Raw genomic sequence first — 13,772 nt, 5'->3', positions numbered from 1 at the left:
CCAGGTTTTCCAGGGGGAAACTTAACAGCATGCAAGCAAAAAGCTTCTCACCAAAAAACGATGCCTAAAACCCCGAAAGATCACACTCAAATATGTATGACCTCATAAAAATTCATCAAATGTTTCCTGGAAGAGGAAGGTCTTTCATGTTTTCTGAGGGATTCCGAGTGAGGATTGATGCATCTTTAATACTTGTATTTCATCTTTTTGAAAGAAACAAGCCCAAGGCCGTAAACAATGTATAGTCAGTATAAAATACAATCGACTTCAAATAAGCGATAAGATACACACAGCATAATGCAGACGAAGAAAGGGATTTTCCTGGATTTTTTTTCCTCCAGGCTGGAGGCTGGCATCCCTACATGGTGGCCATTTTGTGCTCATCCACGACATCAGAATTCCAAAGACACCCACGAGCTCAAAAAGGTTTGGGATCCGGAGCTCGAGATCCTATGGGACACTGTCTTTCTCACTCTGCAGTTTATTTATTTATTAATTTACTTACCTATTTATCATTGGATTTATACCCCCCGCCACTCCCGGAAGGCTCGGGGCGGCTAACGATAAAAGAATCTCCCAACGAAAACCCCATACAATAAAAATCAAGAGAACAGAGGCAACGGACCCTTCCTGTTCATGAGGACTAGAAACATTCCCAAAGCAGGAAAGCTTGGCTCTTCTTGTCTAATGTGGCCACTATCCTCCTAGCCAGAGTTCTGCAGCGCCCTTTATTCGCCTGACATTTTTATCTCTGTGTTCACCCCTAGGCATTGCTGTTTCTGGCTAGCATCTCAGGCCTCTGCTTCGCCATCAGCCTGGTTCTCATCTGCGTCTACCTGATCCGCTTCTGCTGCTGCACCAACGAAGACGACGAGGAAACCAAGAGCCACAAGGTTTGCTGCGTCACCTGGAGCTGCGTGGCGGCCGTTATCGTCTGCTGGTAATTTCTGTCTTCTCTTATTCTCCACGTGCGCGGGATGCAGCTGTAAAATGGCAGGCTTTTTTTGGGGGGGGGGGGAGGCTAATGCACGGACTACCTCGAATTCGCGACTCTGCTAGCAGAGCCCAAACACCATGAGCCGAGTTAGAAACACAAGTTCTGCTTCTAGGCTGAACCATCCTAAAGACCGGCGATAAGTATGGTAGAGCAGCCAGCCTCCGGGTGGGACCTGAGGATCCCCCGGAATGACAGCTCATCTCCAGGCAGCAGAGATCAGTTCTCCAGGAGAAAGTGGCCTTTTGGAAGGTGGTCTCTATGACATTCTGCCCCATTGAAGTGCTTCCCCTCCCCAAAATCTCCAGGTATTCCCCAACCTATCTGGCTCTGTATAATTTACTGGCTCGCCTCAGGCCTCTCCTACCTGCTACAGGCTGCCTAAGGCTACCGAGCGGCCTGCCTTCCAGCTACCGGCCTTCCCTGAGAGAAAAGCCCTGCCGTTTCCCCCTCCCTTTGCCCTATTTCTGATCCTTGTGAACATGAGGGGTGTTTTCCTTCTTTTCAAACGGGGCTGACAGAGGATGAAGCCGTGTGCGCGCCTGCCATCCTCGTGCGCCGACCCCAAAAGCTTCCGGCTTAGAAATCATTACTGCCGTTTACATCTCGGCACCTTCTGTCCTCTCCCCATTGCAATGGCTCCCACAAATGGACATTTGCTGAAGCCCCCTCAGCCAACCAACAGGCATAAGAAATGGTGCCCCTTCTGGAGGGGGTCCCCCAAAAGGAGGGGGAAATGGCAGGGTCTCTCAGGGAAGGCCGGTAGCTGGAAGGCAGACCGCTCAGGAAGTCCGTAGCAGGTGGGAGAAGAACAAGGTGAGCCAGTACATTATACAGAGACACATAGGTTGGGAAATACCTGGACATTTAGAGCTGGCTTTTCTTAGTCACCTGGACGCCTGAGGTACAACCTTGCCCTGCCTAAAATTGCCTGCCTGCCGCTAGCTCCCATGGAGCTATGGGGGAACGTCACTCCAGCGGACATGTATGTTGCCCAGTGGTTGCTCCTCGGAGCGATCACGGAGGTGCCATTTCCTTGGTGTCGTTCAGATGGGCATGAGCCTTACACAGCTGTCTAAAACTTCCTCGTCTGTCTAATGCAGGCCTTCTGAACCAGGGGTTCGGGAAACCCAGGGGTTTCTTGACAGCCCTGGAAGGGTTTCCCAAATGGGTGGGAGTTAATTAATTTGTAATGCATATTTTTTAAAAAATCTGTTAAACATTGATTGGGTGGCAGGATCATATATGGGCATGTCAGCCCACCCTCCACCCTCCCAAAATGGCCAATGATGGGCCTGGAGGGGGTGAGAAGGGGAAGGGGAAGGGACTTGGGTGGGCATGTCCACAGTTCTGCTTCCCAACCATATTCTGCATGATCGCGCCACTTCTGGGGTTTCTCGAAGCCTGAAGGATGTTTCAGGGGTTTCTCAACAGTAAAAAAGCTGAGAAAGGCTGCTCAAAGATGTCTCCTTAATCCACTGCCCGAGGCAACTGTTTCTCCTGACCTCTTGGCAGGTCCTGCTTCATCTAGTTCTCCCCTTTGAGCCAGCTAACCTGGGAATGGAGCAGGACAGGGGAATTCTTGCCATCTCCCCACCTCCAAGTCTCAAGGTCGCTGTGAAAGTCCATCAGTCTGTGACCCCCTCCCCAGGCTCCCAAACCTGTCTCCTCTGCATCCTCCCCCCCCTCCCCATCCAGACATTAACCCCCGGGGAGAGTATTCCTCCCCCTCGCTTCTTTCAGTCCTCTGATGGGTCGCTCCTGCCCCTCACACCCGGGGTCCATTCATCTCCCATCAACCCCGCCCCCTTTTCTGAACTGAAGCCACAAAGGGCCTCTTGTTCCAGGGGGAGAATAAGAAATTGTGTCCCATTCTCTCTGTCCCGTCACTGCCTCGCCAGGCCCCTTTGTCTGTTTGTTATTCCAGGCCTTGCACTCCTACAAAATCCCTGCCAGCCCCGCTCGTCTCCCGCCACCGTTGCCTTCCTCGGTTGCCTCCCCCCAGTCCGACATTGCTGTGAGGCATGGGACTGAAATGCCTCCCGTGGCCCCCAAAGCAAAAAAAAGAAACCGGCCTCTAACAGCCGGGAACGGCATACCTTCTAACAACATGCCGCTGATAGAAGTTAGGATGCGTGCCAGTGAAGGAGCACACTCACCGCGTTCTGTTCAAATGAGCAATTTCCTCGGGGGAAACTGGTTCTGGGAGGTCGTGGCAGCAGCCGGCTGTGCACAGCACTAATTGGCCAGTCCCGGGATGTCACTAACCCACCTCTGCCCCTCATCCGCAGGGCGGCCTTGCAGCTCTCTTTAAAAAAAAAATAACGATTGCAGTTTTACAAAATAAACAAGGCAATATGGCACGTTTAAAAAATAGAAGACGCAAGCTGCTTGCCCGATGCGTGAAGAGGCGGGGGAAATCGGCAACTGAGCCGGCTGGCTGCTCGCTTGTACTCTGTGATTTACGCTGTAAAACGAGACTGAAGCTATGCTCTTCTTCTGGGAGAAAAGAATCTTCCACGAGTCCTGTATCGAAGTTACGTCTGTCCTCTGTACACACATCTCCTCTCACCAGAGCACCTGCCGCCCCTACGGGTCATTTTTTGGGTTCAGGCAAGTGCTGGTTGGGGGAGCTGCCGGAAAGTACCCCCCTCCCCTTCCTCACCGACAGCGTGGCAGCCCCTGGCCACTCCAAGAAGGGCCCTTCTGGATCAGACCAATGCGTGATCTTGTCCAACCTCCTGTTTCCTGCAGCACTCAATCAGATCCCATGCCACAGGAACATTGAAGATAATGCAAAGAAAAAGGCGGGTGCATAATCTACCCAAGTCTTCTAGCGGAGGATAGCCCTGCTGGCTGCCCTCTGATAGATCTCTTTCTCTCCTCTGCAGTCTGGATACTTCTCTCATGCTGCTCTTTGTTTACTGTGTTAGACCCTTCCCCAAAAATCTAAGGAGAGGGTCTCAGAAGGTTCCTAAGCCTGGAATTCCGGATCCTCAAAACTTTCTTTAACCTGCTGGATACCCTTTCCAGGCCACAAGAAACTGCTCAGGGCTCTGAATTGAAAGTACCCTGCTGTTTTCAACCTTCCAGAAAGTGTGTTTTCAGGCGGTGTTTGCTGTGCATCATTTTCACTGCTCCTGTAAGGTAGAGAGGGATGGTGAAATGGTCTCCCAATCGGTCTTTATGCTATTCTGGATCCTTTCATTACCTCTGAGAATACATGTATATTAACTGCAACACCCCCCCCCCAAAAATCAGGAGTTGTCCTTAACTATAAGGAGAAAGAATACACACCCAGACACATATATAACAAGCGAGATTTACAATGCGTTTAATTAAACAGACATGGTGTCAGGTTCTTTTAAGTTCAGAGAGCGTCAGATGTGGCTCCCCCAGACAAAAGAGCTCAGCAGAGCTTCCGTTTGATTCCTGGATTCCTCGCTTCAAAAATAGACTTCAAGGAAGCCGGCAGATAAGGGAAGAGGGCCCTGTTCTGCACATCCTCGGCTAATTTGAACGTGCAGAATGATAACGAGGACTACACGGATGCCACAGGCTCTTTCATTTATCTGTTCGGGGTCCTCGGATACCACCTTTCCACTAACCAAGCCCCACACCCCAAATCATTAGAACTGCAAACCCATTGAGCCAAGTCAAGAACAAAGCATATTTTAAGACAACAAAAACGTCACCATTGAAATGTGAATTTTAGAAGTTCAGTGCAGCAATCCACTTATAAAACAGCCAACAACTGGCATCCACGGTTACAATTCACCTGCAAAAACTTTCTGGAATGATAATGTCTTAACCTGAATCTGAGGGTGAGGAGGAATAGGGAAGCCCAATGAATATACTCAGCATAGGCAGTGAGAAAAGATTGACCTGATTCTCTAGTTCAGTTGCTCGCGTCACCATCAGTACAAACAGCAGAGAGCATATGTATATATGTGTGGTTGCAGTCTTTTGGGTACCTTGATCCTAAAATGCTTAATGGCCTTAGGGGTCATTGCTAGCACATTGAATGGTGCTGGAAACCAGCAGAGCTGACACAATAATGGTGTTATAGCGCGGGTTTCCTCTAGATTTTGTATGAATAATTTAGCTTCTGGAACATTGCAATGTTCCAACCTCAATGGTTCTAATCTGGTTTTCCAACCTAGATGGTATAGGTTGACCTCCCCCCATCCCCAAATGGCCAATGATGGGCCTGAATGCAGTAGGAAGGGGAGGAGCCTGGGTGAGCGTGCCCACAGCTCTGCGTCCCAACCATAGCCTGAAGAGTATTTCAAGGGTTTCTTTACTGCAAAAAAAGTCAAGAAAGGCTGGCCTAAAGCATCCGGGCTAAGTATCTGTCCAGCCAGTGCTTGAAGGCTGCCAGTGATGGGGAGCTCCCCACCTACTTTAGGCAGCCCATTCCACAGCTGAACTACCTGGACTTTGAAAATTTTTTCCTGATATCTAGCCGATATTGTTCTACACGTAGTTTACACCCGTTACTGCCAACCCTCTGCTGCCAGCAGGAAATTCCACAACTTCCCCTGGAAATCCCCCTCCCGAAGTTATGACATCATTGTATTCCCCTAGTCCAGACCCACAAGGCTGGGGAAAAAATCCCGACAACAGAGGATCAAAGGTGGAGAGACCCAGAGGGCTCGTCTCTTTGCTTATAGCATCTCTACCATAACCCAGTCTGGATCAAGAGTCTCTTTCCAATATTCCCACTTTCTCCGTAGGAAAAACCCAGTGCCTACTCTTCCCTCCCCTCCCCTCCCCCCCGCAAGAACATCCCATCCCTGTCCTGATTTGACAAGGGTCGCATCGGGGTCCATTCCCAGCCGCTTTGGGAACAAGCCCAGCAACCACAAAAAGAAGGCTCCCATTCATGCCAGGACTGTACCCATTCACCAATGGGACAATGGCTCCTTTGTGTCCTTGGCCCCAATTGGGGTAGGCTGGGGTTGGGGAAGGACCGCTTCAAGAGACCCTGCCCCGCATCACAATGGCTCCAAATCCTTCCCGCGGCAAAGAGCCCCAACAATGGTGGCGGATTGGCCCATGGCGCGAGGAACAAAAAGCCGTTGCTAAGGGGTTGCTAAGCGTTGGCTTCGGCCCCACGACTAGGCCCAGTGCTTTACATACATGCCACACTGCTTATGCTAATGGCGTTTTGTTCCCCACACCTCTCCGGGACATCGGTTACTTGTTGGTGCCCTTGTGAGTGACAGCCTAGGGTCATGATTCAAGGCAGGGTGAGGTGAGGATATTCAGGTGCTCAGACCCCAGGGCCATGTTCAGTTTATTGATTGATTGATTGATTGATTGATTGTATTTTTATACCGTCACTCCCAGAATCTGGCTCGTGGTGGTTCACAATCCAGTATCCATAAACATTCTCCCCAAAACCAGTAAAACAATCTAGAATATAAATACAAAATGGCGGAATTTTAAAAATTGCTCCTCACATTCCGGGTATCGATCTTTATATGTAGCAGCTGGGAGATGGAAACAGGCCCCTGGCACAGTCTACCACCACAGTAGGAGCCGGGGGTGGGGGGAAGACCAAAGTGGGCTAGTGGCCAAAATTGAGAGGATGCAGAGGAGAGCGATGAGGGTGATCCGGGGCCTGGGGACCAAGCCCCATGACGAAAGGCTTGGGAATGTTGAGCCTGGAGAAGAGGAGGTTAAGAGGGGTCATGATCGCACACCTTAAGTATCTGAAAGGTTGTCACCTGGAGGAGGTCAGGGAACGGTTCCTGTTGGTAGCAGAGAAAGAGGACCCACAGTCATTGGGTTTAAACTACATGTTGAATGGTACCGACCAGATATCAGGAACAACTTCTTCATAATCAGAATAGTTCAGCAGTACAACCGTCCGCCGAAGGAGGTGGTGAGCTTCCCCTCACTGATGGCCTTCAAGCAGCAGCAGAAGAAGAGTTGGTTCTTATATGCTGCTTTTCTGTACCTGAAGGAGTCTCAAAGTGGCTTTCCTCACCCCACAACAGACACCCTGTGAGGTGGGTGAGGCTGAGAGAGCCCTGATATCACTGCTCAGTCAGAACAGCTTTATCAGTGTCGTGGCGAGCCCAAAGTCACCCAGCTGGCTGCATGTGGGGGGGTGCAGAATCGAACCCGGCATGCCAGATTATAAGTCTGCACCCCTAACCACTATACTAAGCTGGCTCTCAGCAGCAGCTGGACAGATCATTATCATGGATGATTTCAGCTGATTCTGCATTGAGTGGGGGGTTGGATTAGATACCCTGGGTGGCCTCTTCCAATTCTATGTTTCTATGATGCTATTATAAGAATAGCTATTATTATTAAATTTCTATACTGCTTCTCCCCGTACGGGCTCAGAGCGGTTCACAACAATAAAAGTGTATCCATAATAAAATACAATTATAAAAACACAATACTGATCAACAGTTAACAACAGAACCCCTCAACCTCCTAACTCAGGGGTAGTCAAACTGCAGCCCAAACTGTAGTCAAACTGCAGCGAATGCTGGCAGGGGCTCCTGGGAATCGTAGTCCATGGACATCTGGAGGGCCGCAGTTTGACTACCCCTGTCCTAACTCCTTCTGCCAGCTACCCAGACTGGAGATGGCTCGTATGATAGGTGAATCCCTAGAGCTTTGCTCTGACTCAATGACGTCACTCCTATTTTGTTTTGTTTTTTTGCCAAAGAGCTTGTCCCCGTTCCTCCGATTCTCCCTCTGGGCTGCCCATCTATAGCTGGCGCCCCTGATTTAGGACCAGTATTATCCGTACCTCTGAGGGAGCTGTTTCCCATAGCACAGTTTTCAGGAATATAGCCAGGGTACTCAAGGAAGTTTTATTGTTCTTCTTATTGAATCCTTATCAGTTCGTCGCTGCCGGAGGATTACGAGTCCCTCGTGCAGCGGCGGCTCTGCTTCTGTTTGGCTGCAAGGGCTGCTAAATCTCCAATTGCCCGAGCAATATCCGTTGTCTGTAAGTGCCGTGTTCCTGGATTGTTATCGGAGCCCCACTCCTGGCTCCCTTTGAGGACTGCCGCTCTCCCGTCACATCTAGAAAGTTACAGAACACGCCGAGTCCCTTTTCCCAGGCGCTGCCCCGTTAGCGGCCCGGCCCGGTTGTTAATTAGCAGTCAGTAGCTGTTAGCGCATGACAGCTCTCTCGTTCCCGGTACTTGCAGAGTCCCTGGTTGCTGGAATTATCTCAGGCCATGGAACACTCATTGCTCGTTCTGTGCCATTCAGCCTGCCGCCTTGCTGATTCTTCAGAGCACATCTGCTCTACACAGGCCTATCCAGTTCGTACCAGTTTTAACTCCCATGGCTTCCCGCAAGGAGCCGAACTACACACGGCGTTAGACATTCGCGATGGGATCCCCTGACATGTAATTTGGAGGCATCCATGGGGATGCAGAGCCAGGTAAAGCAGAAGCTAGCCCCCACCCCCAATATTGTCTAGAGATGCCAGCCCCTGGAATGATACCCCATCTCCGGCCTACAGGGGTCAGTTCCAATGGATGATTGGGAGGGTAAAGCCTATGGCTTTGGACCTCCTTGAAACTCCTGTCCCCTTCCCTCAGGTCCATCCCCATTTTATCAGCAGGGTCAGCCCTGGTTAGCACATGGATAGGTCACCCCCAAGAAGGTCCAGGGTTGCTACACAGAGACAGATAATGGCAAGCCATCTCTCAACATCTCTGGCCTTGAAAACCATATGGGGTCACCATGAGTGAATGGCAGCTTGATGGCACTCTCCCCACCACCACCACAAAAAGGAACACCGAGGGATCCTGGGCATCGTCATTTGGGGAGGGTGCTGGTTCCACGGTGAGAGTGTAGTGTAGATCGCCCTGAAGAATCTAATCCCATCAGAGCTTGGGACGTCAGCAGGCTCGGCCACAGTTAGAGGAAGACTACCAGGGAGGACTGGGCTTGCTCTACAAAGGAGGGTGACGGCAAGCCACCTCTGCTTATTTCTGGCCTTGAAAACCCCACCAGGGGTCGCCAGTCAGTTGCGTCTTGACGGCGCACGATTATTATGGTGGTCTAGGCTAATCCCATCTCATCAGATCTCGGAAGCTAGGTAGGCTCGGCCCTGTTGAGAATTTGGATGGGAGGCCACCCAGGAAGACCGGGGTTGCGGTGCAGAAGGAGGCAATGGCGATCCTTCTCTGTTCACCCCTCGCCTGGCAAACCTCGAGGGTTCCGTAATCATGGCTCGACGGCAGTTTCCACCGCCGGTGACAATAACCCTTTACATCTTGTCTCGACACACATCCAGACCCTGCCATCACAAAACCACAGCGTGCAGAAGTGTTACTGCAGCCACACACCAGGCGGATGACCTATGGGGGGGTCCCTTTCTTCTCCATAGTGCAGGGGGGTGGGGGGGGTGGGCTGGCTAAGCATATTTTTAGCACGTGGAAGCTTCATTCCTCCAGCCCTGGGAGAAATAACTTTTCCAGCTGGATGGGCAAGAAGGGTCCGGCAGGCAGATGTCACCCGTCTGCAGCCGCAGAAACCAGCGCAGGGCAATGACCGGCCAATTGCTCTTCAGGGAAGAGACACCAGCTGAGTCCGTGGAGCCAGAACATCTTAGAAGGGGCGGGGAGAGCTGGTGACTTTGAGCAGGAATGCAGAGTTCTTATCCTCACTGAAAAGCATGAGAACAGCACAAGAGGTGTGAGTTTTCAGGCTGCTTTGAGCGAGTTATTGGCCCGTCGAACTCTGTTTTGTTCTGTCTGCCAGGGAGAGAAAATCTTGCCGCCTTCTACCTGCTCTCCTAGGTATGAGCCAGGAACCGTCAGCAGGCAGCCCGTGTCCTGGGCCACGACTCCTCTTCCTTCATTCTTAGTTCATCCAGGTAGACTAGAGGGATGTGTCTCTCCCATGGGAAAGCAAGGATTTGCAAGAGAGCCAAGTGGGGCAGAGGGAGAGAACTTTGTCCCCCTTGAACCTCCGTTGGGCATGGGGGACAGCAGCTGTGAGCGAGTTTCGGAAACCGATGGGGCGAGACCCCAGGGGGTGAAAGGAGAGGTGGGACGGGAGCCAAGATTCCTCTAGGAGGAGAATGGGAGCTAGCGGGTCTGCAGAGGGGTGGGACCGGAGCCAAAACCCTTCTCCCCCCACCTCCCACCAACCCTGTGCTTTTTATCCCTTCATCCCTGAGTCTGGGAAATGAAAAAGCATGATTATGCTGAGAATGGTCTTGCCTCTCTGTGAGGCTATAAGAGGAGGAGGAGGAGGAGGAGGAGGAGGAGGAGGAGGAGGATAGGGGGAGGTGGTTGCCATAGAAATGAGATTTAGGGAGAAGGAGGAAAAGAGGGCTTGTTGTGACTGAAAGAGGCAGAGCCTAGAGGGGGCGGGCAGAAGGCCTGGGAGAGAACGGGATGGTTACATGGATGGATGGGAAGACACCTTGGGCTGCCAGACCCCGGGTAGAGCCTGGAGATATGCTGGAGGTACTACTGATCTACAGGTGATGGAGACCAGTGGTGCTGGAGGAACTGCCAGTTTTAGAGGGTCTTCCTCCCCTGCCCAAATCCGACCCTCCCCAGGCTCCACCCGAAATCTCCAAGAAATTCCCAAATGGAATTCCCAAAAAGCTGGCTCTTCCCCCTCTTGTGTCTGTAGCCAGCCCACAAATCCTTCCTAAATCAAGGAAAGATTTGGGTTTTTTCCAAGTGTAATTTGTATCTGCCCTACAAATGAATCCTGTTTAATGACCCACAAATTGTTCACTAGCTCAATTGCTCACTATACCAGTCAGTGTTAAGTTATTTTTTCCCAACATTGATGGCATGAAAGAAGAATTCATTTTCCCATTCAGAAAACGTGCTGTTTACCCCCTTGGGAGACCAGGCCGATAGCTGTCTCCAAGTGCAGAATGTAGCTTCTAGGGTCCTCACAGGAACATCTTGGAGGGCCCCATTCAGCCAGCGCTGAAGCAGCTTCACTGGCTACTGGTGGTGTTCCAGATCAAGTTCAAGGATTTGACCTTCAAGGCTCTTCACGGTGTGGGCCCCATATATCCGAGGGACTGCTTATCTCCCTATGTCCCCTGCAGAGCAAGTATGAAGTGCACCTGGCCTTGATCAGGGCCAGGACCTTCTTGGTCCTGAGACCCTACCTTGTAGAACAAGCTCCTGGAAGAGCTGAGGACCCTATTGGAGCTATCACAGTTCCACAGGGTCTGCAAGACTCTTCCACCAGGCATTTGGTTAAGGCTAGAGCAGGAAGATCCTTGGGTCCCCCCTCTCTCTTGATGTCTGGATATAAGACCTCGTACATCTCCCATCCACCTGCTTGAAGCATGGGGTCTGCTGATAAGGAGGTTGCAGAGCCAGAGCCTGCTGCTGGGGAAGAGAAGGGTTAAGGTTAAATCTCTGCTGCTATTCTTTGGGGCATTGTCTTAATTATGGGGTGTTTATGGTTTATGGTTGTTAGCCCTCTAAAATGATCGTACATTGATGTTCAGTTGTAAGCCACTGTGAGCCAGCCTCGGCCAAGAGCGTGGGGAACAAATCCAAACATAAAAATAAACCTTCTCGATTCAGGAAATCGGAATGAGTTGAATTAATTCTTATCAATCATTTAGACATTTAATTTTTTTTCAGAATTTGCATGTGAATAAAAGAGGAACGTCTGAAGGCAAAATTGCCTTCTTGTTTTGTTGTCTGTCGACTCGTTACAGGAGGTAGCATCTTAGGAGAGGCATTCCCTCCTGTATAAAAAAGAGGCAGAAAACTTCTTCCAAAATGTTGCTTGCCGTTCATGATTTTAATAAGAGGCTGTGTTTTTTTTGGTTAAAAACCGGCCATTTTCCTGAAAACGTATCTGGTGCCTCCTGAACTGGAAACGCTTTCTGAGTCAGTAAAAAGTTTTCAATTAAGTAAAGGAATGATTAATTGATTTTACTGTCGTGGGCCTATTTTACGTGCCAGTGAATTGAATTCCGTTGGGGCGGGATGGATTGAGGAGTGGACAGCCCTGTACAAATGACTAACTCTCGGTGTTTTATTTTAAAAGCCAGCTGTCATGTGGGAGCTGGACTTGAATGCTCAAGTGCCTCAGGTGAATGGATGGGTCCATTCTTGAGATGGACCGGGGCAGGAGGAGGGGGGGACTGGCATTTCTGGTTTCTCTTGGGTTAATCCGAGTCCGTTTCGGTTGCAGCTGGTTCCCGCATGCTTCTGTCATTACCAGAAAGAGTATAATTACCCACCCTGCGTGCTTCATAATTACAGTGCAGGAGCAAGCTAGGGGGGTGGATGGGTGAACGCTTGCTGTCAGAATCCAACATCAGATAGACGGACCAATCCGGAATGACGGAGAGAGGGCAGGCGAGTTGGGGGGAGACCAGGTCTCTCTCCTGTGCCATCCCTTCTACAGGGCCTTGTTGCCTCTCCGTGCAAATCCCTTTCCAATCCCCGGCCAGCTGCCATAAGGAGCTTAGATGTTTTGCTGGTTGTTGCCGCCCCCCGTCCCCCCCAGTGCATCTTTGTGCTGTGCGCCGGGTTTCCTAACCTGTTTTCTTCCCGTGTTGCCACTGTGTCTCCTATGTGATTCTTCCCTGTTTTCTCCGCTGCACCACCTTGTTCGTGCACCAGATTCTTTGGGAAAGAGTCCCAACCTCACAATCTATGCACGCCTGGGGCTTCATCAGCCTGCCTGCAGCAGCCGAACAGAGCAAGAGTCCCGTAGCACCTTAAAGACTAATTAAATTTGTGGCAGGTACGATCTTTCGTGAGTCACAAATTTTGTTCATCTTTAAAGTGCTGTTGCTCTTTTCTGGTAAATCGCTGTCCTCGTTTTGCCCTGGGGGGGATGCCTGGTTAAAAATTAGTTGCTGCTATTGTTACCCTTTAGAGTTTTGTCAAGCCAAACTGGTGTATCGTATCTCAGGCACCCAGGAACCCAACTTGGATCAGGACTGCAAAGAGAGGAACCTAAAGCTTTCCCTCCATACCAGTTCTCTGACCTGAAATGCCCCCGGGCAGTCGCTGTTTGCTCTGTTGGGAAAATCATGTATAAGTTTTCCAAAGTGAATGGTTTCTCCTGGGGCCATTTTGGATCAGAAAACCATGTACACAGGAGTGGGAAGGCTGAAGTTGTTTCTCCATGCATACCATATTCTGAGTCAGAATCAGGCCTCCAAGGATCTGGGAAATGCAGCCCTCCCAGTGTACATGCACATTTTTAAAGCACCTCAGGGACCTGCTCAGATTGGGATTGCGGCAGGGTTTGTGCTTTCTCCCTGATGCTATTTTTTTGAGTTCAGGCTACCATGGAGGGCATTCTTTGCCTCATTCAAAGATGCCCAGACCCAAACTTTAAAAAACTTGGCCCTAAGTCCTTGCTGCAGCCGCGAGGACTATGTGTTTCCTCAGTGGGGTGGAAAACAACACCCCGGGACCATTTCAGGTCAGAAAAATTGTATGCAGGGGATGGGGATCGGGCCCCCCACATGCCTGAGAAGTTTGAGCATGAATCTTCCAGGGCATGTCTGATTTTACAAGGCCAGGCCAGACCTGGGAATGGCATGATGTGTCACTTGGAGAATAAAACCATCTTATTTCTAATACTCTCATATGGAAATGCCTATGCATGCGCACTGAGGTGCAATGATGTGGAGCACGACCTACCATTTTGTACACTGAAGTGAATGTTTCGTGCATCTGATGATGAAGCACTGTTTTATCCACAAAACTTGTCAGAATAAACCTGTTAGCCTTTATCCCCCAAGTAACGTGGCCAACGTGGTTGGGAAATGCCTATG

The 13,772-nt window shown here is 50.4% G+C and overlaps 1 protein-coding gene across 2 annotated transcripts in view; it reads left to right on the top strand.

The window, feature by feature from the left end:
• Window positions 1–13,772, top strand: part of TTYH1 (tweety family member 1) — a 44,370-nt gene that overhangs the window by 8,565 nt on the left and 22,033 nt on the right. For both annotated transcript variants that reach the window (XM_077315621.1, XM_077315622.1), the window contains exon 2: window positions 768–940. In XM_077315621.1, the coding sequence (XP_077171736.1) occupies window positions 768–940 (173 nt within the window). The remainder of the gene's footprint in view (window positions 1–767; window positions 941–13,772) is intronic.

The sequence above is a fragment of the Paroedura picta genome, chromosome 16, assembly GCF_049243985.1.
Source record: "Paroedura picta isolate Pp20150507F chromosome 16, Ppicta_v3.0, whole genome shotgun sequence".
Taxonomy (NCBI): Eukaryota; Metazoa; Chordata; class Lepidosauria; order Squamata; family Gekkonidae; genus Paroedura; species Paroedura picta.
This window is presented reverse-complemented; position numbering and strand designations above follow the sequence as displayed.